We start from the raw sequence: 24,686 nt of genomic DNA, 5'->3' as shown, positions 1-24,686 counted from the left end.
GGTTAGTGGAGTTTGTAACCTGAAGCGTATGTAACCCAAGGTAACCTCTGTAACCCGTTATCTCATGCTGAGCAAAATGTTGGACCTCTGGCCTATAACTCTGAGAAGAAGTCAAATGAGGTTTCCCCTGGCAGATCGGGACAAAGATATTACTGTTTTGGTAGCTTCCTTTTTAGTCACAATTTTACCCGACAGGGTTCCCAATGAACCATCCTTTTGGGGAATAGACAGGGCGAAGCCGAATATCTAAGTGCACACAATCACAGTGTGACCTTATGACCCTCGACAGCTTCACCCTTGTCCTTTTAATTATCCCAGTGACCTGAAATGTTTTATACTGCGATGCCACTAAAGGGATTTGATTTGATTTGATAACCAGTCATTGGATGTCTGAAGGCTACTGAAGGCCTGACCATTTCCTGAGCTGGCATGCTCGCGAAACAGAGCAGGTGCATGACCCCATATAGTTCAGCACAAGTGTTAAGGGAGGAAGCAGCAACTGAAGTTTGAGGAGGGAAGGGAAAGGATTGGGGAAAATGTGGCCCTGCAGTTGTTGCTGAACCACAACTCTCACCATCCAGATCATTGGCCATGCTGGCTTGGACTTATGAGACCCATAGTCAAAGAGGTTCCCCATGCCAGAACGAAGTGGAAGTCTTTCTCTGGGCAGATTTAAGGCCCCCGGCCCCCAGAAAGACCATAGGCTGGCAGCAATGGCCAAACACCAGGCATCTAGAATGCCTAGTTGCCTACTGTTATATTAATTATATTAATTCGTTCATATACAATTGCTGTGTGGGCACTCAGTGTTTGGATGGTTAGTCTGTGGCAGCAAAGCCCACCCTTGTTTTAACCACATTGTACAAAACATCTCGAAGCAATAAAACATATATAAACAATTATATATATGAAAACAGTTTTAAATCCAATACATATACAAAGTCAAGTATCTTCAGAAGATTAAGATGGTGCTGCTGTAGGAGAAGGTATGTAGCTCAATGGCAGAAGATCAGGTCCCGGGTTCAAATCCTGGCATCTTCAGGTAGAGTTACGATCAGAAACCCAGAGACCTGCTACCAGTCAGCGTAGCCAATACTGACCTAGATGGATGAATGGTGTTACTCAGTATAGGGCAGTTTCTTATGTAATTCTATGTAAGAAGCTGCAGTGTTGTTTTCTCTTCAGAACTGTTGTGCAGTTCTTTAGGTGCAGCACAGCTAAGAACATATTTATTGCTCTCCAGTTTGCGAGTACAAGTAGTATTCCCTGCCGTGCACATTTTTTATAATGTTTTTAATTAACAGCACAAAGTTCAGTAACTCGTTATATGCCTTTATCATTTCATGCATAGGCTGACTTGGAACGGCCTGCCCTACTGGGTATCTATAACCATCTGAGGTTTACTTTATGGGATCTATAAAATGATGATGCACATTTCCAATATGAAATTGAATGCATATTTTAAAAGCATCGCAAAGGAATCAGGCAAAGGAATCAGGCTCTCTTAAAAGTGGAAGATTTGACACTAGAGTTGTCTTTTTAAGAGACTGTGTTTTCTTCGCACGCTGGAAAATTCATAAGGGTACTCTGTTAATTGTGGGACTCAGGTGCCCAGAAGCTTAACACATTCATCTTGCAGCCTATGGGCTAGTTTTATGATTTAACAATGTTGTAACTTAAGAAGACTCTGATAGCATATATGACTTGTTATGCTGAAATTTTTATTGCTCGTAAAAGTGTTGTGAAATTGTTGTTTGTAATGAGACTTAGTAGTGATCCCAGGACGCACTGGGCTGTCACACTGTGGATCCCGTCTGCAGGGCAGAGAAGGGAGAGGTTAGGACAGGGGTTCGGCGGGAAGGGCTTCAAACGCAAATGCTTGATGCAAGAGAAAGTGGTTCACAAATTGAGACTGGCAAGAGGAGCAAAGCACAACAACAGCAACAACAATTTATTTAATTGTTATTTATACCCCGCCCATCTGGCTGGGTTTCCCCAGCCACTCTGGGCGGCTCCCAACAGAATATTAAAAACACAATAAAACATCAAACATTAAAAACTTCCCTAAAAAGGGCTGCCTTCAGATGTCTTCTAAAAGTCAGGTAGTTGTTTATTTCCTTGACATCTGATGGGAGAGTGTTCCAAGGGCAGGCACCACTACTGAGAAGGCCCTGCAGCCTATCTGTTTCGTTGTTAGTAAACAAAGCAAAACAAAAACTTAAACCAAGTCAGCCATATGGCCATTGTATTACCTTGCAGAGAAACTCATGAGAAAATGATCTCAGTTAATGCCCTAGCTTGCCCCTGCCCCCTCTCTCTAACAGCTTCTTGTCCCTCCAAGCTGAGCTCTATAATTGGGTATAAAGGTGGCATTAACTAAATTTTTATTTCCTCCTCAAGAGGATGCAATTAAGGACATACCTCCCTGGCCAACTAGATGCCATTTAAGGACAAGTCTAGGTGTTGACTGAAGGAGCAAGTGAAAAGGTATAACCTGAAATGCCCTAAAGTTAGACTCTGGACTGCAGGCATTAGCCATTTTGGAAACCTTCCTGGGCACTTGACACAGGCAAGTGGAACTGCACTACATAAAGGCAGGCACACAAGGATATGTGTGATGACTCCCCACTAGATACTGTTACAAGGAGAAACTGCAGGGCACGCTAAATGCATCTTTCCATCCAATGTGCAGGGTCTGAATAATGAAAAAAGCACCAGCTGGAGTGGGAGGGAGGAGACTGGTAATGAATGAGATTCGGTGATTTACTCCCATTGCAAATATCAGCTTCAGAAGAGGGATTTTCTTAAGAGCCCAGCAGTGGAGAAAGGGGCTAAATCCCCTCCTTGTGTCTGCTCTGAGCCTGGTAATTATTAGCACCCTCAAAGGAAGATATTCCCTTTTAGAAAACATGCAGATTAGGGCTTATCCACACTTCCTCTTGCCACGCTGCTTCCCCCTGGGGAAACTGCTCTTCAGTGCTCAGTTGGGAAAAAATGGCAATTTGAGTTTCCTTCAGATTGATTGTTCTACCGGTAATTTATCGCTAAAGAGCAGGTTTTCCCTGGGAAAGGAGTGGGGAAAGGGGGGAAACCGCTCATCCCTGTGCTTTTAAGGCATGGGACAAGGAGAAGTGTGGACAAGCCCTCTGACGCAAAGCAGAATTTGACCCCATATGTATCTAGTTTGGCCCTGATGTAGCAAAAAAAAATTACACAGTAGGATTCCTCTGACAACAGAGAAAGGTTCTGATACCACAAAATGCAATATAGGACCAGGACAATGTGGGGGAATCTTTGCTGGTCCCAGGCACCCCATCTTCCCCATTTGGATTTGGACCCCAAAGACCACAGGAACTTGTGGGTGCATGGAAGGTAAGCTGTAAGCAAGCAAGCACGATTTGTGACAGTGCGCAACATCATTGCTCGTCTGTTATGGCATCGGCCTTAGCCTCCAATTCCTCAAGCTTAAGCCAACCTGAGATAGCCTTACATTGATCTTAAGCCTGCAGGTCTTTTGGTCACCAAACGTAATAGAATTCTCAGCCATCTGGATAAAATCACAATTCACAAAAGTACTTGTGGTCAGCTGTGACAATTCATCTGGCAAGTTTATATTTATACCATAGATTTTTTTTACTTGTCTACAAATACTGACATGGCGCTATTGGGGAAAATAACATTTTTTGGGGGGAGTAGGTTGCTGAAAGGGAGCACATTCGGTCATTCTTTTAGGAGCCCACCTAGACATCTCCAAAAAAAGGACACAATTTGCATAAAATTTACATATGGTAATATTGCTATGTGCACCCCAATATCTAAGTGGTGAGAGACATCGGGGTGCCAGCACTTTCCTTGGAATGAAGGTCAATGAAAACTGGTACATTAGTTTTATTTACACATATATGCAGGCTGCGCTTAAGATGGAAGAGCTCACAGCATTAACTCTCCAACAGATCATGCTCCCCCATTAAGTTTCCAGGGAGGCTCCCAAAGCTATTGGTTGGTTTCAGCATAGAGAGCAAATCAGGTCTCTGTGCCTTCCCAGCCAAGACAAGAGAGACCTGTCCTGACCTATTGTCCTAGACTTGGCCTCCAGCCAGGTGAGGGTGGGGGATGGGGGAGGAAGAAGGCCTAGCCCCTCCTTATGGAAGCATCACTAGATAGTTGTTTCTATGGCAACACATCTGTACTTAACCTTTGGTACATAAGAAGATCCTAATGGATCAAGCCAAAGGCTCATCTAGTCCAGCATCCTGTTTTCACAGTGGCCAGACAGATGCCTGCGGGAAGCCACCAAACAGGACCAACTCTTGTAAAAAGGATGCTCAACATGCTTGGTTAGGGTCATTAACTTAACAAAAAAAAACTAGTCTGGCCATTTTCAGCAGTTCCTTCTATTACACACTCCCAACATATCATCCAAACCACACGCCCCACCCTATAACACTACGCACACATAGATGAACTATAATTTAAATAACAACCCAATGCACCTCATCCCAGCATAAAGACTGTGACCTGTGTGCCCTCTCAGTCTGCTTACTGCTGATGGGCAACTTCAAGCAGTTGGGTTGAAGAATTACAACCCCCCCCCAAAAAAAATAGAAGTAGGAGATGGGAGAGGGAGAACTAAGGGGGCAAACCCTCCCCAACAGATCGGTGAGCAGGACTGAACATGCTCACTGGATTTTACACCAAGTGTTCAGCTTCAGCCAATCCCAGTTTCCTGTTGAGTGTTCCTTCTACAGGGCTATATAAACACTGCACCTATAATACACATTTTTCACCTCCTTCAAAGAATTCTGGGCACTGTAGTTTGTTCAGGGTTGCTGGGAATTGGAAACTACAGTGAACAGTAAACTACAGTGTCCAGAATACTTTGAGGGGGGGGGAATGTGCTCTGAATAGACTTTAAAGATACCGTGTATGCAGCCAAAGCTAGGTTTTCAAATTTCCACACTAGCTATATTCACAATTTGCATTTTAGGCGTATGATTGGTGAGGAGGACAGCATAGCTGTGGCATTCAGATGGCAGCTAATCTCTCTCTCTCTCTCTCTCTCTCTCTCTCTCTCTCTCTCTCTCTCTCTCTCTCTCTTGTTCTCTCCATTCTGTCTGTACCAGTAGCTCCTCCTTCCCTTCCCTGGGGAATGCTAGAAAGGGAATCCCAAGAATCACCCTCTTACCTGATGTGTGATAAAATGCAGCAGGATTGGCAATGTCTGCTGTGGCCGGACGGCTCTCTAACTGCGTGCTCCCCTTTGCTCACTATTAATACCTGACGGTGATCTTTGAGACACCACTCCCTCCTTGGCTCCCTTGCAGTTAAGCTGACTGCACTACGTCTTGGGTCACTGGGTTTCTGTTCGCCATAAGCACGGTTCTTGGGCTTCCTGGATCTGAGCCATGGGGTGAGCAAGCTGATGGACTCATTGGCCCAAGAAGAGAACCTAGATATAATGGACACATGGACATGCTGTAGAAGGAATTGAGGGGCAGATGGGGCTCATCAACCTGGGAAGGTAGTCCATCTAGGTCTAGGAGAAGGAAAACTCTGATCCCAAACATCCATTGCCTTGTGGGATATCTTCTGATATCTGCCCAAATCTAGAATGAAGTTGCTAAGACGGTTGTATGGTGCCCTGTATGCCTCTTTTGGGCAACTCCTGCAGCCAAGCTGGTGCCAAATGCATCACTCTGCTTTCTTTTGGACCACATAAGTGAGGTCAAGAGGGGCCTCTTGTCATCTGGGCAGCCCAGAACCTCCATACACACTGCCCAGGGCTGTGCCCCGGGGAGGTCACTTTGGTGCTGCTAACACAGCTGTTTGACTTCGCCCCTGAAGGTGCACTCCATTGTCTCTCAATACAGAGAGATGCCATCAAAATCAGGGCTGCATATACATCATATGTTTAAAGCACATGTCCTCCAAGAAATCATGGGGACTGTAGTTTGCCCCACACAGAGCTACAATTCCCAGCACCTTTAACAAACCACAGTTCCCAGGATTAATAGGTTTTTTTTGGGGGGGAGAGACATACCATATTTTTTCGTGCATAAGACGATGCTTTTGGCTAAAAAAAAATTAGACAAAAATTGGGTGTCGTCTTATACACGGATAGTGAATGCAGGGGGGAGGGGGACGGACGTACGATTAATGGCAGCAGCAAGCAGGAGATTGGCTGCAGCAAGTGGGCCGGGTGGGCTGTTGGTGGCGGGGAGCGGGGAGCGGGCAGACAACTGGCGGCTGCAACGAGGTGTGCGATCGGCAGTGGCTGTGGCGAGCGATCAGCAATGGCGGGCAGGTGGGTGAGCAATTGGTGGAAGTGTTCTGTATGAAAGCTCACCAACTGACAGTGCAGAGGTGGGGAGATCAGGTGGTTGGAAACTTGATATGGCCAAACAAAAGAGCATATTTATTTACAGTATGCTATTTCATGAAGATTGCCTCATGTTGAAATCATCCCCAGCATTTATTATTAGGCTCATATTCTTGCTCTTAAATTGCTTTTAAACATTCCTAAGAGATCAAGCATAAGCCAAGGAGACATATGCATTTCTTCTAGAAAAGGTATGTTCATCATGTATGCATTTCATTTTATGGGTAAGGCTTGATGAGTTTTGTTTCAACTTTTATGACTATCAATTTTGTCGTGTTTGCATAGTCTCTACACAAAATGTATTCCATTATTTCTAGACTAGTAATTGATAAGCCAAACTTCCAGTACACTTGTGACCTTCAATTATAGATTGACCATTCAACAAACTTCGGATAAACTCTAGCCTTGATCATTAAAATTCCTCAAATAATCCTTTGACCCTCAGCAATGGGGATTTAACTCAATACTCTTTTCTTTTTTGTACCCAAAGCCCCTTGTGAATTTTCTGTTACCCAGAATTCATTATGAACTTGCTTTGTCTTTGTGTCCCCCCCCTTAAAGCAATCACTATTCTTTGCTTATTTACACCTCCAAAGACTCAGCCATCCCTCATGACCATTCTCATACTGTAGCCTACCTTTATAAAATAAGATATTTTCTGTTTCTTGTTCAGAGAGATGGATTGGTTCTCTTCTCAGTTGCCATTCTTAGCAATTCCAGAAAAGCTAAATAGACTCTTCCCCTTAAGGAATTTTTCTTTTCTTTTGTTTGGTTCTCATTTAAAAAGCAAAATGAAAACACAGCCGCTGCATTTTTAATTATATATTTTATTGTAGTTTTAAAAAATTGTGGGATGTTATTAAATAATAAAAAAAGAAAATTTACATTTGCCTCTTCTAGAAGTTTCTCAAGACATGTGTGATAAGTTACATTGAATAGGTTGTCCCCCCCCCCCCAAGTGTAATATGGAACCTTTTATTTTTGGTACGCCTTGTGCCTCTGATGGTTTCAGCTATGGGCAGTGCTTTTTTCTGGGGGCACGCAGGGGTACGCATTCCCCTAAACATTTTGTGAATCTAAGTTTGGCCTCATTGAGGGGGCAGTATTTCAATATGAGTAGGAAAATGAGAGCACCACTAAACATTTTTTTAAGAAAAAAAGCACTGGCTATAGGTTTATGTTTCTGTATATCCTGAAAGTCATGTGCACCACACTCTGTTCTCTCCTTTCTTATGATGCTACTCTCCACTTACCTGCCTGTATCTCATTGCAAATATCTGTATAACCAGTTTTATCTTTTTTTTTTCCTTGTGAATGAATATAGCAGCCCATGCCAGCCTTGGTTTGGTTTAGTTTAGTTTTCATGTGTTTATTCCAGGAAGTTCTATTTTGTTATTTGGGCTATATGGGTAACATTTAGTAAAAATACTTTAAAAAATATTTTATTTCCAAGTCACCTTGGGATAACCTGTGGGAAATAAACCAACTGTGAACTGAGGATGTAAACTGTACCCAATTTTTTTTTTTTTTTTTTGAGGAACACACTTCTAGACACAGGTATCTGGCAGTGAATGGCAAGACTAGGTGCTTCCTCCCCACAAATCATTGTGAGTGGAAATATTAGCAGTAAGTCAGTAACTGGGTGACTCTCACCATCTCTGCTCCATCAGTGTTGGCATGTTCACATTCAGAAGCAGAGTGCCTTAATCACATCACAGTAGTCTCATCTTCCTTCTCTGTCCCTTTTCCTCCACATGAGTAGAGCCCTGCTGGATCAGGCCAAAGGCCCATCTAGTCCAGCATATTGTGCTCACAGTGGCCAATCATAGGTCTATGGGAAGCCCACAAGCAGGACTTGAGTGCAGTAGAACATGCTAGAATCTGAAGGCTGCTTCTTTGGCTTCATAGGCCTAGGGTAGAGGTGGGCAGCCTCAGGGATGGGGTCAAAGCTGATCCTTAGGCATCTCTAACCCTCCTTCAGGACTCTCCTCAGGCCACAGCTACTCCCCAGACAACACACCTCACAGATTCTGCTCCATGTCCTCTTCAAGTACTGTTGTCTGACTGAAATGTTTTTGCCTCTGAACTCATCTGTGTATAGGCTAAATAAACCACATACCATAAAGATAACAGTTTCTGTTCTGCCTCATTCCCAAAAGGAAACACAAACCCTTGGTGAGCATCTGGAACCCCTTGAATTTTGCACCATCTGAAGATTGGGATGGCTTGAGAGGACCCACCCTTCACAGACTCTGCTCCATGTCCTCTTCAGCTGCTGTTGTCTGGCTGACATGTTATTGAATCAGAGGAGACTCACATTGGAAATGCTCCTGGCAGATGTGTCCTACAATCAGCAACCATTGGCAAATGCTGGTGTTTGCCAAACCCTGGGTAACATGGTGTGCTATTTTCTGTGGAATCGTGGCCCATGCTATAATGAGTTACACACATGGAAGGCCCCAATCACCTTCCTTATCTTGTTATGAAATTATAGATCGCGGGTGGCAATTCAATCCTTTGTGTACTCCATGACCTTGATAACAAGATCAGATGTTGGACTGTGGTGGGTTTTGTCTCGTTAAGTTCTCTGTTGCTGAATCATGACCAGAGGACAGCATGCCACCTTCTTATTTTTAGATTATTACAGTAGGAAATGAATTAAATGACAACAATAAAGCTTGGGTCACACACTCAAGATGCAAATGTGATACAGTCAGGCCAATGAGAGCAATCACGGGATTTCCCAGTGCTTCATATAGTGCATGCAGCAATGACGTTAGGAAATTTCAGATTGTGGACTTAATGGTCTTATGGGGGGTGGGGTCATCTTTAGAATGATGACAAGATATTGTTATGAATTTGTGGGTGCCAGGCTTCTAATCCCTATAAATCTAGCTTCTGCTGCTTCTGTAACTACTGGTCTTAACTCTTATTGCTGTGATAGCAGCTTTTGTGCTATGCTTTTCTAATCTGAGCCATGCTTTCCTCAGGGAGTTGAGAATGTTGTTGATATCTGTCATTAAAATGTCTGTTTTGATTTGTCTCTGTGTGCCACAACTCTGGCTCCTTTCTCTTTCCTCTTTTTGGCCTCTCCTCTTACACCACAAAACCCATGGTCCTCCAGGTACAACTCCCATCATTCCTGACCTTTGGCAGTGCTGGCCAGAGCCAACGGTAGTTGCACAATAGGACCCTCATTCCTGCTTTATATAGTTAGCTTTGCTTGCAGGTATTCTGTTTAAGGTATCAAGAGAATTATTCTACAGCCTCCAGCCAACTACCACTCTCCCAAAATTCTGTCTTTCTCCATAATTCTGTTACTAAGCAGTTTTTATGTAGTGTGCAACCATTAAAAATGTAATAGACCTGTTGGATCATGCCAAAGGCTCGTCTATTCCATCACTCTGCTCTCACAGTGGCTAACCGTGGTTTGTTTGCTTTTGCTCTTGCTTTTGTTATGTATTTTGTGTTTTTTTATCTTGTATTTTTATATTGTGAACAGCCCTGAGATTTTTGGATGAAGGGCGGGATACAAATTTAACAAACAAACAAACAAACAAACAAACAAAAATGAGCGTTCAAATCAGAGCGTTCAAGTCAGGCTAGCTTCCTCATGAGGTGATTGCCAGGGCCATTAAAACAAAAGAGGGAAAGGGGCTCTGTGCCAGGTGACAAATAGGTGGGGCCCCTCCTCCAGATCTTAGATGGTTAGAAAGACAAAGCCTGAGATTTTAGGGCAAAGCTTTGTGTGATGTTAAGAAGCTATGGGAAAAGCAGCAAGCAGAGGGTTAGAGAGCAATGCTCGATATCTGTTTGAATCCGAGGCTGCAGCTATGAGAGAAGCAGGATCTTTTTGGGGTGTTAACACTGTGAACCCCTCCATCGTAGATTCAGGTTGCATATATGTGTAAATAAACCATATATCATAAAGATACCAGTCTCCACTGTGCTTCATTTCAAAAGGAAATGCAAACCCAAAGGGAAAAGCATCTGGAACCCCTTGAAGCTTGCACCACCTGGAGACTGGGATGGCATCAGAGGACACACCCTTCACAGACTCTGCTCCTTGTCCTCTTTGAGTGCTGTTGTCTGGCTGACATGTTATTGCATCTGAGGAGACTCACATTGGAAGTGCAAATTCTCCTGGCAGATGTGTTTTACACTCAGCATCCATTGGCAAGTGTTGGTGTTTACCAAACCCTGGGAAACATGGTGTGCTCTTTCTGTGGAATCGTGGCCAACACTATTATCAATTGCACACATAGAATGCCCCAATCAACTTCCTTATCTTGCTATGGAATTATAGATCACAGATGGCAAATACTTTGTGTACTCCATGATCTTGATAAGAAGATCAGATATTGGACTGCAGTGGGTTTTGTTTTTGTGTCTTGTTAAACCCTTTGAATCATGACCAGTATGCCACCTTACTATTTTTAGATGATTATGGGGGGAGGGGAAGAATTAAATGACAACAATGAAGCTTGGCTCGCAGATTCAAGACCCAAATGTGATGCAGTTAAACCAATCACAGGACTTTCCAGCAGGCCATGCAGCAATGCTGTTAGGAAATTTCAGATTGTGGACTTACTGGTCTTATGGGAGTGGGGTCATCTTTAGAATGATGGCAACATATATGTGTATATCACTTCACCAAGCACAAAATGTGGCTGCTGCATTTAGAAGGGGACAGGACAGAGAATGGCGGTTGGGGGGGGGCGGACTCCAACTCATTCTGCTGAGTGGGGCCCTGGTAGAGTTCAGTAAAGGGCAACTGAAATGGTCAAGGGGATGAAGTGACTCCCCCGTGAAGAAAGGCTGAAGAATTTGGGACTTCTTAGTTCAGGAAAAGGGTGAGAAAGCAGCAACATGATAACAATTTATAAAGTTTTGCATGGCATGGAGAAACCAAAAATGGCAAATGTAAGTACAGTCATACTTTGGTTCTCAAACAGAATGCGTTCCAGGAGTCCATTTGACTCCCAGAACCATTCAAAAACCAAAGAGCGGCCACACCAGACGTTTGGCTTCTGAAAATCATTCAAAAATTGGAACACTCACTTCCGGGTTTCAGTCGTTCGGGAGCCAATTTGTTTGGGAGATAAGGTGTTCAGCTTCCAAGATATCACTGTACTTTACACATCAGGGCAAAAAATGGTCAATGTCATATATTCCCTATTATTCTCTTTGTATACTGCTTTGAGTTTGTTTGTTCTTGTACAATCAAGCAGTGTATAAATTCTGTGAAATTAGTAAATAAGGCTCTTCATTTTTGGACATCTAATAAAGCTGAATATTGGACAATTCAGGACTGACAAAAGAAAATACTTCTCACAGCACCTAGCTAAATTATGGAATGTTGTCCCACAAAGACAGTGGTGGAGATCACCAGCAGCTTGGGTGGCTTCACAAGAGGTTGAGTCAAATTCACATAGGATAAGATGATCAGGGTCTACTAACCCTGATGGGTATGTTCTACCTCCTCAGTGAGAGGTGGCATGCTTCTGAATAGCGGTTGCTGGAAAGTGCAGTAGGGTAGAGTGCTCTTGTGCCCAGATCCTGCTTATGGGCTCCCCTTGGGCACCTGGCTGGCCATGGTGAGAACTGATCGCTGGACCAGATGGGTCTTATGTCTATAACAAGATGGCTAGCGCCAAGAGCAAGGCAGACTGTAGGCTTTGTTCTTCCCCTCCTCCTATCCGGTTACTGGCTATTGGATTCCCATTAAACCACTCCTTTCCTTATCTGCTTGTTCAAGGCTGAATTGCCACTTAAGCAAGGGAGACACAACCCTTCAATTAAGCTATAAACGAGGTCCTTGCAGAAAAGGACCCAGAGACCTTTCAGTCTTATCACTTACGTTTTCACTCTCCTGTGCCTGCCTAATTTTCTTTGCTCGCTTTCTTGTAGTCGGTTCTTGCTTCTTAACCGCCCATGAGTTCTGTTGTTTCAAAGCTAATTTTCAGTCCTCTTCACAATCAGGAAGGTGCAAATCCTGTGTAGACAAATGGCACCCCAAAGCCAGCGTACTATAGCAGCTGAACTCCCAGTTGGACCTTACCTACTGTTACAGCTGCTGGCTGACAAGCTTAACTTTATTTTTCAGTTCCTCAAAAATACATATAACAAACAATCCCCATATACGCCCCCCCCCCTTACAGAAACATTCCATGCATATACAATGTTAACGATGTAGTCAAACATTATGCAGGTCTGTGTAATGGTTTAGAGTTGGTTGGTTACATCAGGAAGGTGCCTTCCACCCTCTCTTTCAACCAATTTTCCCAGAGTGAGCCATGAGGACTTCCGGCGGTGACGCAATTGAATGGTGGTCGTGAGTTGCCTCGGCTGCGAGGCAACTCAGTACATCCCGGGGGTTAGGAGCCCTGTACCCGCATATCGGGGCTCCGGTTGGGGTGGGGGAAGAGCGTCCCCCATCCTGGGCTCCCCGGCTGTGCCCATTGTGGCTCCGAACCCTTCCCCCGCTCCCCCTGTAAAGGGGGAGTGGGGGTGAAGGGACGACGGAGCCGGGCTTTAGGGGACATGCCCCAACCGGGATGTAAATGCGGCGGCAGAGCCTTTGATGAGCGTCTAAGTTCTACCTGTCTTTGATGAGCTGATAAGAACCCAGTGACTGTGAGTAGTTGAATGACTCTTTGTATTCTTGGAACGATCTGGGGGAAAGAAGAAAGGCAGCCCGCCTTCCCTCCCTTCGGCATGAAAAGAAATTAACTCTTTAAGTGACTGCTGCTACTACAATCGATAGAAAGCATTGGGAATTTTAAAACTGAGACTGCAGAGATCTCCTTTTGGGGGTTAACTGGGAATAAAATATCTCCTTTTGAAGTTTTGGGCTCTACACCTCGGCTTCGGAGAAATGGCGACCGGGACTGACGTGGGAAAAAATTGAAACAAAGGGAGGAAGAGACAGGAACTGAAATTGGATACTCACTCTCCCTCTGAAAATGCTGGACTTTGCGATTGCACTGTCGCTGAATTTGGACTTACAAGATGAAGAAAGGCTTACTGTTTTGAGGCTGGAACTGATAAATCGTAAATTACAAGCTTTGTGTGGAATTCTAAGGGAAAAGAATTTACTTTCCACAGAGGAGGCTTGGAAAAAGATTGATCAAATGGAATCATGCCTGTGCAAAGAGCTAGAAGGGGTGATTGGAAAATATTTTGAAGCGATTGGGCAACTCCGGAAACAGGAACCGATCTCTGGGGGTGGCAGCCCCAGGACGGGGAAATTCAGAATATCCAGACGCCGAGGTGGCAGCTTGGCGTCGAGGGACATGGAATTAAGATTTTTACAAGAACAAGAATGGCAAGAAGAAACGGAGGAGCCCAGAAGGAGAATGCTGAACACCCTGAAGCTCGATGCAAGGTTTGTTGTGAAGGCAGCCTGGACTTGTGGACGTCTGGAAGGAGTTTATTGGAGAGCCAGTTCTGGTGAAAGACAGAAAAAGATAATGGACAGAAGGGGAGTGGGTTGAAGTATTAAATTTACAATTTAAATGGTCTGTCATGGTATCCGAAATCGGTGTGTGAAGTCTGTTAAGTATAAGTTTATTCTAAGTAAGAAAGGAGATATTGAACTTTAAGTTAAAAGCAGCATCTTAAAGGATAGAAGAAATAAGTTTAGTTATAAGAATATTTGATTATGATTTAGGTTATAATAGTAAAATTAAGATAATTGTGTTATTTTCAAGTAAAACTAAATTTTTATAGAGTGAAGTTGTTAAGGAATTAAGTATATTGATTTAAAACCGAAGGTGAAAAGGCGGGGGAAGTCAAGCGTCAAGATTTGAAAGTAGAATTTTTTTCTTTGTTAGGTATATAACTAAGAAGAAAATCCTGGCATTATGTGTGTTTGTATCTGTTTTTATATTTGTAGGTGTGGGGTCGGGTTTGTGTTTCTTTTTTCTGTACGAAAATGCTAATAAATTCTGTTAAAAAAAAAAAAAACAGAGTGAGCCATGAGGAGATGGCGGTGAGAGAACACCACCATCCTTTCCAGTTCCCTGAATGGGCCATGCAGTTTCAAAGCTGTCTTTGTGTTTCTTAGCACTCCAAGATGCTTAGTTTCTCCATAAGGGTTTGGGTTCCATCTTCCTGTGGATGGTGTTGAGATTCCTGCATTGCTGGGATTTGGACTGGATGAGCCCCGGGTCCCTTTCAACTCCACGATTCTACTCTGCTAGCATTCTGAAGCAAAAGAGAAGACGGGGAGTGCAAGACGCCTGCCACTGTTTGTGCAAACCCAACAGTTACATATGAACAGGGAAAGTTAGAGGTAAGTGAGGTGTGTCATGTACAGCCTCATATTGTAACGTATTTTAACTGCTTACTCAGAGTTCTTTTGTTTGGGATCCAGAAAACAGGGTATGAGTCAGCACAGGGGTAACTGAGCATGTGCAGACAGCAAAAGAAGAAACCAGACCTACGCAAGCATCAGCAGGGAACAAAGAAACGTAAACTGTGCATGGCTGTAGTTCAAAAAAATTTCGATCATTTATTTATTTGTTAAATGTGTATACCACCATTCATCTGTAGATCTCAGGGCAGTTTGCAGGATAAAAGGACTGTGGTTCTCTTTGTTTGGGGCAGTTCCCATTAGACTCATTCTGTGGAGGCTGTCCTTTGCTCCACAGAGAATAAAGGGGGGACCTAGCTGGATGCCATGCTTCAGATGTTTGTTTGTTTTTTATAAGATTGTCAAGGAAAGGCCTTAAGTGTTTGTCCCAGGTGGGATTAAACAAAGACACGGCCATGAGAAATGCGAAGCAAGGCACCCAGCTAGGGACATCCTCCACACCACCATGCCTCTAGGGTTAAGTTAGAAGATGTTTTCCAATATTTCTATCTGCGGCCATGAAGAAGATTAGCAGGTCTTTAAGCAGCAAAATATTATGTTCATCTATAGATTTAACAAAGCAAACCTTGGATCAGGTTGTATATCACCTGTCCCATAAGAGAAGAAACTTCTTCAGAGATTCTTTTTCCAAAATAATTGTACTGGTTTGCGATCTCAACCATATATGGAAATATGGAACATAGCTTTTGACATCCTCTTCAACATAAAGGAGTTGAAAGAGATATTAACCTGTGGCATTTCATGGGTGTCTACTGCCATCTCTGAATTGTTTTAAAACCACTTTCCTTCATTTTAGCAAACACTGACATCAAAGAGTTTCCCCACTAAGTTTTTGCCAGTCTGTGTTGTCAGTTCCATAGTGTACATGCATTTCCAATATAGATTTTAATGAGATTAGATCCCCTGTCATCACATCACAGATAATCTTGTAGATATTTGAGGGAGGTTTTGTTTTTTAAAAAATGTCTATGTAGAATGAAAAACTAGTTGTTCAAATGTAGATTGCTAGTTAACAGTTCAGGATGGTTGACATTCCATCAGTGGGACCTGATACTTAGGAGATGGGCACAATTCAAAGTGTTGGTGCTGACCTCTAAAGCCCTAAATGGCCTCGGCCCAGTATACCTGAAGGAGCATCTCCCCAGAGTGGTTGGGGAGGCCCAGCCAGATGGGCGGGGTAATAATAATAATAATAATAATAATAATAATAATAACCATCATCATCATCATCAAAGCTTGGATAAGGTGATCTACTCTTGCTTTTATATCTATCAGTGGCTTTTAGCAGGTATAGGCAAACTCGGCCCTCCAGATGTTTTGGAACTACAACTCCCATCATCCCTGACCACTGTTCCTGTTAGCTAGGGATGATGGGAGTTGTAGTCCCAAAACATCTGGAGGGCTGAGTTTGCCTATGCCTGACTTTTAGTCATGATGCATCAACAGAGCCTCTATGTACCAGTTACTGGAGATGGAGGACAGGGGAAGGTCACTCCATTCATGCCTTGCTTGTGACCACCCAGTCATTTGACTGGTTTCTGCTGAAAATGGGAAGCTACAGTAGAGTGACCTTTGGTTTGTCCTTGCAAAGCAATTGCTCATATGCCCTTTATAAGCTTTTCACTCTGGAGTCAGCTCAAATAGTAGCCGGAAGAAGAAAGCATGTTTAAGATGGTTCATGGGGTGGAGTGGAGGGTGGATCCATGGTTTGCTGTAAATATTTATCCCTCTTCACTTTCAGAGGAAAATAAAATTCCAGTATGCTCAGTAACTCATTCCTTGAGTGTTCCAAAGTTGGGCAAAGCTATTGGGTTACTTTTTCTTTCTTTCATGTTTAGCTATTGTTTTCAAAGAGATAGTTTAATACTTATCCAACTATGATGACTGACCATCAATAAAAAAATTAGTAATCAATGTCAGTGCTTTTTTTTCCTGGGGGGGGGGACACAGGGGGACACATACCCCTAAATATTTTGTGAATCTAAGTTTGGCCTCATTGAGGGGCAGTATTTCAATATGAGTAGGAAAATGAGAATACCCCTAAACATATTTTTAGAAAAAGAGCACTATTGATGTCATTAATGATTAAGGCTGCAAGCGCTTACCCATGATTAAGTTCCACTCAACTCAACAGAAATGACTTTTGAGGAGACAGGCAGAGGATTTTGCTGTAAGGCTGCAGTCCTACATACATTTACTTGGAAGCAGGTAGGCTCTATTGAAATGTTGGACTTAAATCTTGAGGAGGTGGGCACAGACTCACATTGTAAATTGAACAGAATAAGCCCTACAGTCCAGTAGTTCTCCAAGTGATTCTTACTGGTTTACCAGGGTGGTTAACTAGAAGCCCTTCTGGTGTTGCTGGACTACAACTCCCATCACCGTGGACCATTGATTACACTAGCGGGGACTGATGGGTGCTGGAGTCCAACGACACCTGGAGGGCCATAGGCTCCCTAGTCTTGTTCAGTGGGGTACCATTTTAGCCAGTGGAGAGGACCAGTCTTTTGATTTCCTCATCCTCATCATGAAACTTTCAAAAATCCTGGAACTGCAGCATGGTTCATCATCATATAGGCATTTCTGCCATACTTTTTTCCCACGAATGAAAAATTCAGAAGTAAGAGGCAGACAGGCACAAAACGAGGAAGTCACACTGTGTTTTATCTTTTATTTCCAAATCTGTTGCTTTCATGGTACAATTTTACATGGCTGGGGAGGACGTCCACAGACCTCTCTCTGCCCCTAGCCAACAAACTGGAGAGGGGGAGGGAAAGACGAAAAATAGAATTAACCAACCAAAACAAATGCTCTCCAGAGCCTAGGCCACCACATGTACAATCAAAGAACCGCTCTGCAGATTTGCACGGCAACTTCACCTCCAGGGAAAGAGACGGGGATGGGGAATGCCTCCTCCCAGGAACATTCTGAGCTCTTCAAGGCAGTGGTTAAGAGTGCCAGCTGTCAGCAGCAACACAGCACAGCAAACACTAGGAAGGCATGAGAGAGGCTGACACTTTTGCCTATAGCTCAGTGTCATTCTTTTTTTGGCACACATCTCTGCTAAGCGTTTGATGAGTTCGGTGGATCCTTTCCTTATGCCCAAAGAGGCATGCAAACCTCTCGGGCAGAAGTAGTGCCTCTGAACATGACCATCTGCTTTCTTCCTCAAACTAACAAACAGGGTCGGTGTTGTTAAAGGAGTGCCCAGTAGACCAGGACAACCTGCACACAGCTTTGGTGGGTTTGATGGCCTCGCACCCCTCCAAGACAAAACCATGTTCAACATGCTGGGAAGTATAAGTGGAGGTTCTGAAAATGGAAGCCTCCTTCTAAGAAAGATCTGTACTGATGCAGTTATGTGTGTGTGTGAGAGAGAGAGATGAGGGCTTTCCTTTGATGGCATTGCCTCTTCTAGATATTGAATCGAACCCACAAGAAAACATAGCTACTCACCCAATCAAGCCCTTCCCGAAGAGAGAAAAAAGTCTGGTTCCAATATAAATCAGTTTAAAATGAAAACAGAAACTCCAGTATTCCACCAACCCACCAACTAGCTTTCATTATTTTTTTTGGATGATCAATAAACATTGCAGACATCAATTGAATTATAAACAGGGTAGAAAGTACAAACAGCATCCAAAGAAAGTAGGAGACAATCTTTCTTGAGATCAGTGGAACAAAGAGAAAATCTGGATCCTGGTTTGGCTATATATACATACACAGACGGGGGGAAAAAACCCAGTGTAAACAAGCTCTTTAATGGAGCCCAACAGGTCACATTCAGGGATGATGAGTACACAAAGGACTTTTGCATTCAGCACGTCTGGAATGATCTGCACTTTTACATGAGAAAGAAGTTGCATTTCATTTCTTTTACATATTTGCACAAAAGCATGCCTGGGCCTTTGCTTGCTTCTCAGCCTCGTTTCCTCCTAGCTTGATTCTTATAAACAAGTAAGTTCTGCTTGATTTTTTTCCTGGGCCCAATCCCTCATCTTCTGCCTTTGCAAGGGTCAGTGATAACTGTTCCCTCTGCTTGGCAGCAGAGGTAGATTGCCACCTGCCTCTGGACTTGGCACACAATGGTTTCCTCCATTTTTCTACATGGGAGGATAAAGGCAGCTCTGACCAAAAGCTGGAGCAATCCCACCTTTGCTCAGGCAACAAGTGGGAAAGGTCAGAAGTCTTAACAGGAGCCCTTTCCCTCCCAGGGTAACAGACTGTGGAATGTGTCTGAGAATCATTAAAAAAGAAAAACCCCATTCCTTTTTCTTAGTCACAATTAGACCAATCAAAAGGCGTCTGGCCTGAGCGAGTGGAAGGGGAAGCCAGCTGCCACCCACCTTGGACCATCACAGAAAAAAGTCCCCCAGTGTAAACATTAAGTCAGTTTTGTTTAACAATTAAGCTGTAGCATTCTGTGGTAATAAGGCAGTAAACGGAGCATTGTCGCCGCTGAAAGTGAGTTAAGAGACATCAACATGCAAGGGAAGCCTGAGATTGGAAGTAGATCTTATATAGCACCAAAAGACCAGTTGCTTCTCTTATAGGCACAACCCTCTCGGCCACCAGAGCTAGAAATTTAAACATTCAGACAGATATGTGGTACACTCCTGTATCTCTCTCTCTCTCTCTCTCTCTCTGTGTGTGTGTGTGTGTATGTATGTGGGGTGTTATTTGGAAGCAACCTTCTCAAATTATCCCTGTATTTGGAAGAAAACAAATTTAACATATCTCGGAGGAGGCTGCCTTTTCTCTAACTTGGAGATTTTAATGGATGGTTCTGCTTTCAAACAGGCAATTCTTGGTGATGGTTCTGAGAGAACACATTGCCACGAAGGGACTGTATCACATGCCCTTATGAACATTCAAGTCCTACTCTCTGATCTGGGCAAGGGTTTTACTGGTTGTTCTGCAACATTTCCTCAGTGTCACCACATTATTGCTGTCTGGAAAGGCACTCTTCCGCTCTGGCGCAATAGAAGTGGGGCACTTCTCCACCTCAGCCCATATGTGGAGTGAAAAGTCACAGGATTTCAGCAGGAAGCTTATGGGACACACACACCATCTTGTTTGTCTACCCTGAAACTTTTGCAGGAGCAAACAGTATTGACAGGGATTGCGTATAACTGCCCTGACACCACCGTGAGTGCAAATCATCACGAATGCACAATGAAAAGGTAATATGGAGAGGCGCACAGTCCTAAGCGGAGTTAAACATCACTAGTGGTACTCCACTATTGCTTTAAAAAAAGTGTGGTTGAAAAGAAAAGAAAACAGTTGTGCACCGAGCCCCCAAAATTAACTGGGTGCCCTTGAGAGTTGACTAGACTGCCACACTCCTGGGACAAAGAAGAAATGAGTATATGGGCACCCAAAGGAAGAGTGGAAGAAAGTGTGAAAAGCAAATTAGAATTACAGGTTGTTGCTTTATGTGTGTATGTGTACATTTTGCATTTCTATTTCAATTTAAATAAGCACAAGTGCTGTGATGAGGGCTGTTTCTTCTAATGCCTGGATAGAAAGCAGCTTTTCTGAATCTTTTAAGGCCATTGAGAGCTATAATTTGTTAAAAACAAAAGCACCTGGAAATGCATTTGGTTTAGAGCTGGAGAGATGTGTGTGTGTGTGTGTGTGTGTGTGTGTGTCCATGTACAACTACATACAATGATGTAAATGTTTAGTTCATTTCAAGACAAGAGAGAAATGCTTACAGGCCAGGGAGTAAGAAATCATGTACTGTACTGTGAAAAAATGAGCAAGTCAAAGCTATTGACTAATTTTGGAATAAGTGAGGCGTAAGTGTACAGTTAAAACGCTTTGGTACTACTGTAATGAGACTTAGGGCTACAGTCCTTATGCATACTTACTCACTAGAGAGTAAGCTCCATAAAAATAGTGGGACATTTCCATGCAAACAATAGGATTGCACCATAACATGTATAGTATTGCGCCATAACATACATAGGATTGCACCATAAATCACAACTGGATTTCACTAGTTTCTACCTAGAGAACACATTTGTGTTGTTTTGTATATATGCACACCAGGATATGAACTGCTAAATGAAAATGATGAATGAAGGATTTCCTCCCTTGTTTAATCCGGTTGTGGTCTATAGCTCATATTCGTAGGTTTTCTAGATCCGTATCAGTATCCAAACTGCGGAATTACAGAGAGAACTCCTGGAAGATTAGCACTTGCTTATAAATGCCAGGAGTCAGTGGCAGACCTGAACAGCAGCTTGAAAGGTATGGAGAGATTGTGGAAGCAAGTCAGGTGCCACTTCTGCGTAAGCTTGGGGTGCCAGTCTGGTACCCTTCTCCAACCTGATGCCCTTCAGATGTTTTGGGCTCCCATCGTCCCTGACCATTGGTGACCATGGTGGCTGATACTGATGGGAATTGGGGAAGGCTGGCACTATGGGATAAGCCTCAGATTGACCTAGATACTTCCTGAGTAATCAAGAACCTCACCACATGTGGATTACATCAGTGGTATACCACAAACATAAAATAATGCTATTCCACTGGTGGGGAAACCATTGAAGGACCTTTTAAAAACAAGGTTTTGAAAATAATGTGGAAAAGCATCCTGCCACAGTTTAGGCCAATCACTGCCAAGATGAATGAGATCAGCAGCACATTAATGGAATGTCTGGAATCCTCAGAATGCTTTCTTCATTTGATCAGAGGGAACATGCAGAGGTTTGGTGGAAGGAAATGAGTTTTCCACAAAGGATTTATTTTGAAACCTCAGGGCGAGGGTTCCATTCAAAATGGGATGCTTTGGAGAATTCTCCGATCTCTCTTTCAGCTTTTAGTGAAGGCTGCCCAATTCCCGCCCCCACACACCTAAGATAGGGCTTCTGAACTTTTGTTTTTTAAACATATCATTCTGAATTTTTCAATGCTGTGTGATGCCAAAAAAATTCAGCAGGTGGCTGTAGTCGGGGTACATCCTTACCTGCTAAATTCCTGCTCCTGTTAAATGTAAGAGCCCCACCAGGAAAAAAAACAAAAAACCAAGCCACCCTGTTTTCGAAGTTGTGTCCTAAACACTGTATACCGTGACACTCGCACTCAGGCCCCAAGAAATAGGAAATTGGCAGGAGAAGGCAGGCTGACAGCGAAGCACCATGGTTAATGCCCTTGTCAGGAAGGAAGAAAATGAATGAGAAAGAGGAAGAGAAACACAAGTTTCTCATGTGCTCCTCCATGGCTGGATCAAGGCTAAGTTTAGGAAGATGCACTTCAGAGGGCTCAGATTCTTCCATCTCTTCACTGTCAGCCCAGCCTCACAGGATGGATGGTTCCCAATACCCACTCTGGCTGCAAAAATGTCTGAGAAGAGGACGGAGGCCGTGTATGGAAGAGCATATAAAATATATGAGAGGCCTCTAAATTGAAACAGTAAAGCTGTGCCCACATGGGGAAGCATTCACAAGAGCTCCATGAAAGCTCCTGGCTAAGGGAATGTGGGAATTTTGGCGCATTCAAGGGTCCAATCACGGGACTGACGGCTTGGGCCAGTGGTGGGTGGTGTTTGGGCCTGCCCCTTCCCCAGCAAGATGGCTGCCACTTAATGCTGCCACCGTGAGGGTGTCAGGCAGGAAAGGGCAGTCTGAAGAGGGCCTTCAAATGACCTGTCGCTCCATTTTTCCTACCCTGCAAGGCCCTCTGAGGAGCCCTCACTTGGAGAAGAAGCCTGCATAGCATCATGCCACAGTTCAGACGTTATCACTGCCAAAGACAAAATGAGATCAGCATCACGGCAACGGAAACTGCAGGACCGTAAAAATAACCATAGAAATTTCTCTTCTCTCTGATTACAAAGTTACAAAAATGTATAAAAAACCCCTTCCCGGACCCTCCCACCCTTTCACGGTTGCACAGAGTATAGAAATGTATCAGAAAGGAAGATTTCAATTGGTCTGGGTTGTTGTAGTTGTTGTTGTTTTTTTATATGATTTGCTCATGGTGTGTTAACTTCCCCACCTCATTCCCTCGGAGCAGGGAGAGTGGCCAGTGTGGCACAGAGGTATCCCCCCTTCAAAGACACCTTTCTTCCATAGCCAGGTCTTGCCTGACTCTCGGCCCACGAGTTCTCCACGTGGTTGATCTGGGCTCCCAGTCAGCCTCTGTCCTTCCATGGTAGGTGCCCTGAGGGATTCCCAATCCTCTGCTGGAAGTGCCTGGCCCCAGCAACCATTCCTGCTTCTTCCTTTGTTCTCACAGCAGCTGGACCCCTCAGGAATGACCTTCACTTCTTGTTATTCTTTGCAGGGGGTGGGAAGAAAGGAAAGATATAATTAAGATGGACATTCCTTTCTTAAGACGCCTAAAAACAGAACATCTCTGTTCAGAACGAACGGCGTATATGAGTTTAAGGAGATGTGCCCCCCCTCCCCAGATTATGCCAGCAATTCTGCACACAATTTTCCAACTTCCTGACTGCTTCCCAATTTTCAGCCAAAAGTTCTCCAGCGAGAATTTTCAGCCAAAAGTTCTCCAGCGAGAATTTTCAGCTCAGTCCTGCAATTGATGGGGCTTTTAGACCACACTGAGTGGTGGTGAATCCCAAGCACCTAGTTCAGGACAAGAAAATCACAACCCTTCCTGACATGCAAATACCTTCTCCACCCCGAATCAAGATTTTATCTCGTTCAGCTGTTTTCTCTTCAGCAAGGAGACCCACATTTCTAAATTCACCCACCTTACTTGGTAGGTCAGAGGCAACATGAATTGGACCAAGGAGGGGGGAAATGCCCCCCATCAGAAGGGAAGCCACTTACTCTGAGTCTGGCGAGAGCTCGGAGATACTGTGGGATGTTGCAGAGCGAGGTGGTGAAGGGCATGGCATGGAGGGTGTCGAGGATGTCTGGGCCGCGGAAGGCGTGGGTGTGGTCTGTGGGCCTGAGGGAGTGCTGGATGATTGCACAGAGGACAGGACAGAGGAGTTAAAAGATGCTAGGATGGAAGAAAGGATATCTAATTGCTCTGTGGAGGGGTGACGGCTGGGGATGGCTTCTAGATTTTCTCTAGAAGGGAGCCTCCTGGAGAGGAGTTCAAGGTTTTCCCTGGAAGGCTGCTGTCTGGAAAGAGGCTCCAGGTTTTCCCGAGAAGCCTGCCTGCCAGGCACTATGTCCAGATGCTCTCTGGAATTAGATCTTCTGGATAAAAAGTCCAGCTGCTCTCTCGACGTCTGCCTAGCTGTTGCCAGCTGCTCCCTCAGAGGCTGCTTCCTGGAAAGCAGATCCAGCTGTTCTCGAGAAGGGTCTCGACTTGGCAGTGTGTCCGTTCGATCTCTCGAGGCTAGCCTGTTCGGCATAGTGTTTAGCCATTCCCTAGAGAACTCCCTGACTGCCCCCCCACAGTCTAGCGGTTCTCGTGACCCAAATCTGCAGGGCAAAGTATCTAGATGGTCTCTAGATCCCTGCCTCCTGGGTAGGGTGTTCCCGTGATCTCTTTGATCGTGTCCAGAAGCTGCTTCTGCTACATTTTCTTGAGACCCATGCCTGCTGGGTATGCTTGCAAGGTGCTCTCTGGACCCATGGCGGCTGAGGATCGTGTCTAGGTGCTCCCTTGACGCAGGCCTGTTCAGGATGGTGTCCAAACGCTCTCGAGAGCCGTGCCTGCTGGCAACCGCTTCGAGGCACTCGCCGGAGGTATTGCGGCTCAGCTGCTCTCTGGACATCTGCCTCCTCATCAGCATGTCCAGCTGCTCCCGGGAAGAGTAGCGGCTCGCGGGCTGAGAGAGGCTGCCTGCCCCTGAATAGATCCTGCCGTAAGAAGCGGCAGGGACGGCCCGGTGGCCCAAGGTGGAGGTTTTGTACCAGGAAAGATCGTTGGCCATCCTGCCCACAGAGGGCAGGCCTTGCAAAGTTGGAGGGTACTGGAGCCGATTCTTCAGGATGCCTACACAAT

At 44.3% G+C, this 24,686-nt stretch overlaps 2 protein-coding genes across 5 annotated transcripts in view; both read right to left on the bottom strand.

Annotated features, from left to right (window-relative positions):
- SLC26A6 (solute carrier family 26 member 6) overlaps positions 1-5,281 on the bottom strand; it is a 30,134-nt gene extending 24,853 nt beyond the window's left edge. The window contains exon 1 of the mRNA XM_033141015.1: positions 5,186-5,281. The gene's annotated coding sequence lies outside the window, so the exon portion shown is untranslated. The remainder of the gene's footprint in view (positions 1-5,185) is intronic.
- Positions 5,282-22,706: 17,425 nt separating this feature from the next.
- Positions 22,707-24,686, bottom strand: part of CELSR3 (cadherin EGF LAG seven-pass G-type receptor 3) — an 84,479-nt gene continuing 82,499 nt past the window's right edge. For all 4 annotated transcript variants that reach the window (XM_033141011.1, XM_033141013.1, XM_033141012.1 and 1 more), the window contains 2 exons: positions 23,555-24,677; positions 22,707-23,037 (listed from right to left, as the gene is read on the bottom strand). In XM_033141011.1, the coding sequence (XP_032996902.1) occupies positions 23,010-23,037; positions 23,555-24,677 (1,151 nt within the window). In that variant the 3' untranslated portion in view covers positions 22,707-23,009. The remainder of the gene's footprint in view (positions 23,038-23,554; positions 24,678-24,686) is intronic.

This window comes from Lacerta agilis, chromosome 2, assembly GCF_009819535.1.
Source record: "Lacerta agilis isolate rLacAgi1 chromosome 2, rLacAgi1.pri, whole genome shotgun sequence".
Classification (NCBI taxonomy): domain Eukaryota; kingdom Metazoa; phylum Chordata; class Lepidosauria; order Squamata; family Lacertidae; genus Lacerta; species Lacerta agilis.
Note: the sequence above shows the minus strand (reverse complement) of the source record. Positions and strands in the feature narration are given on the sequence as shown.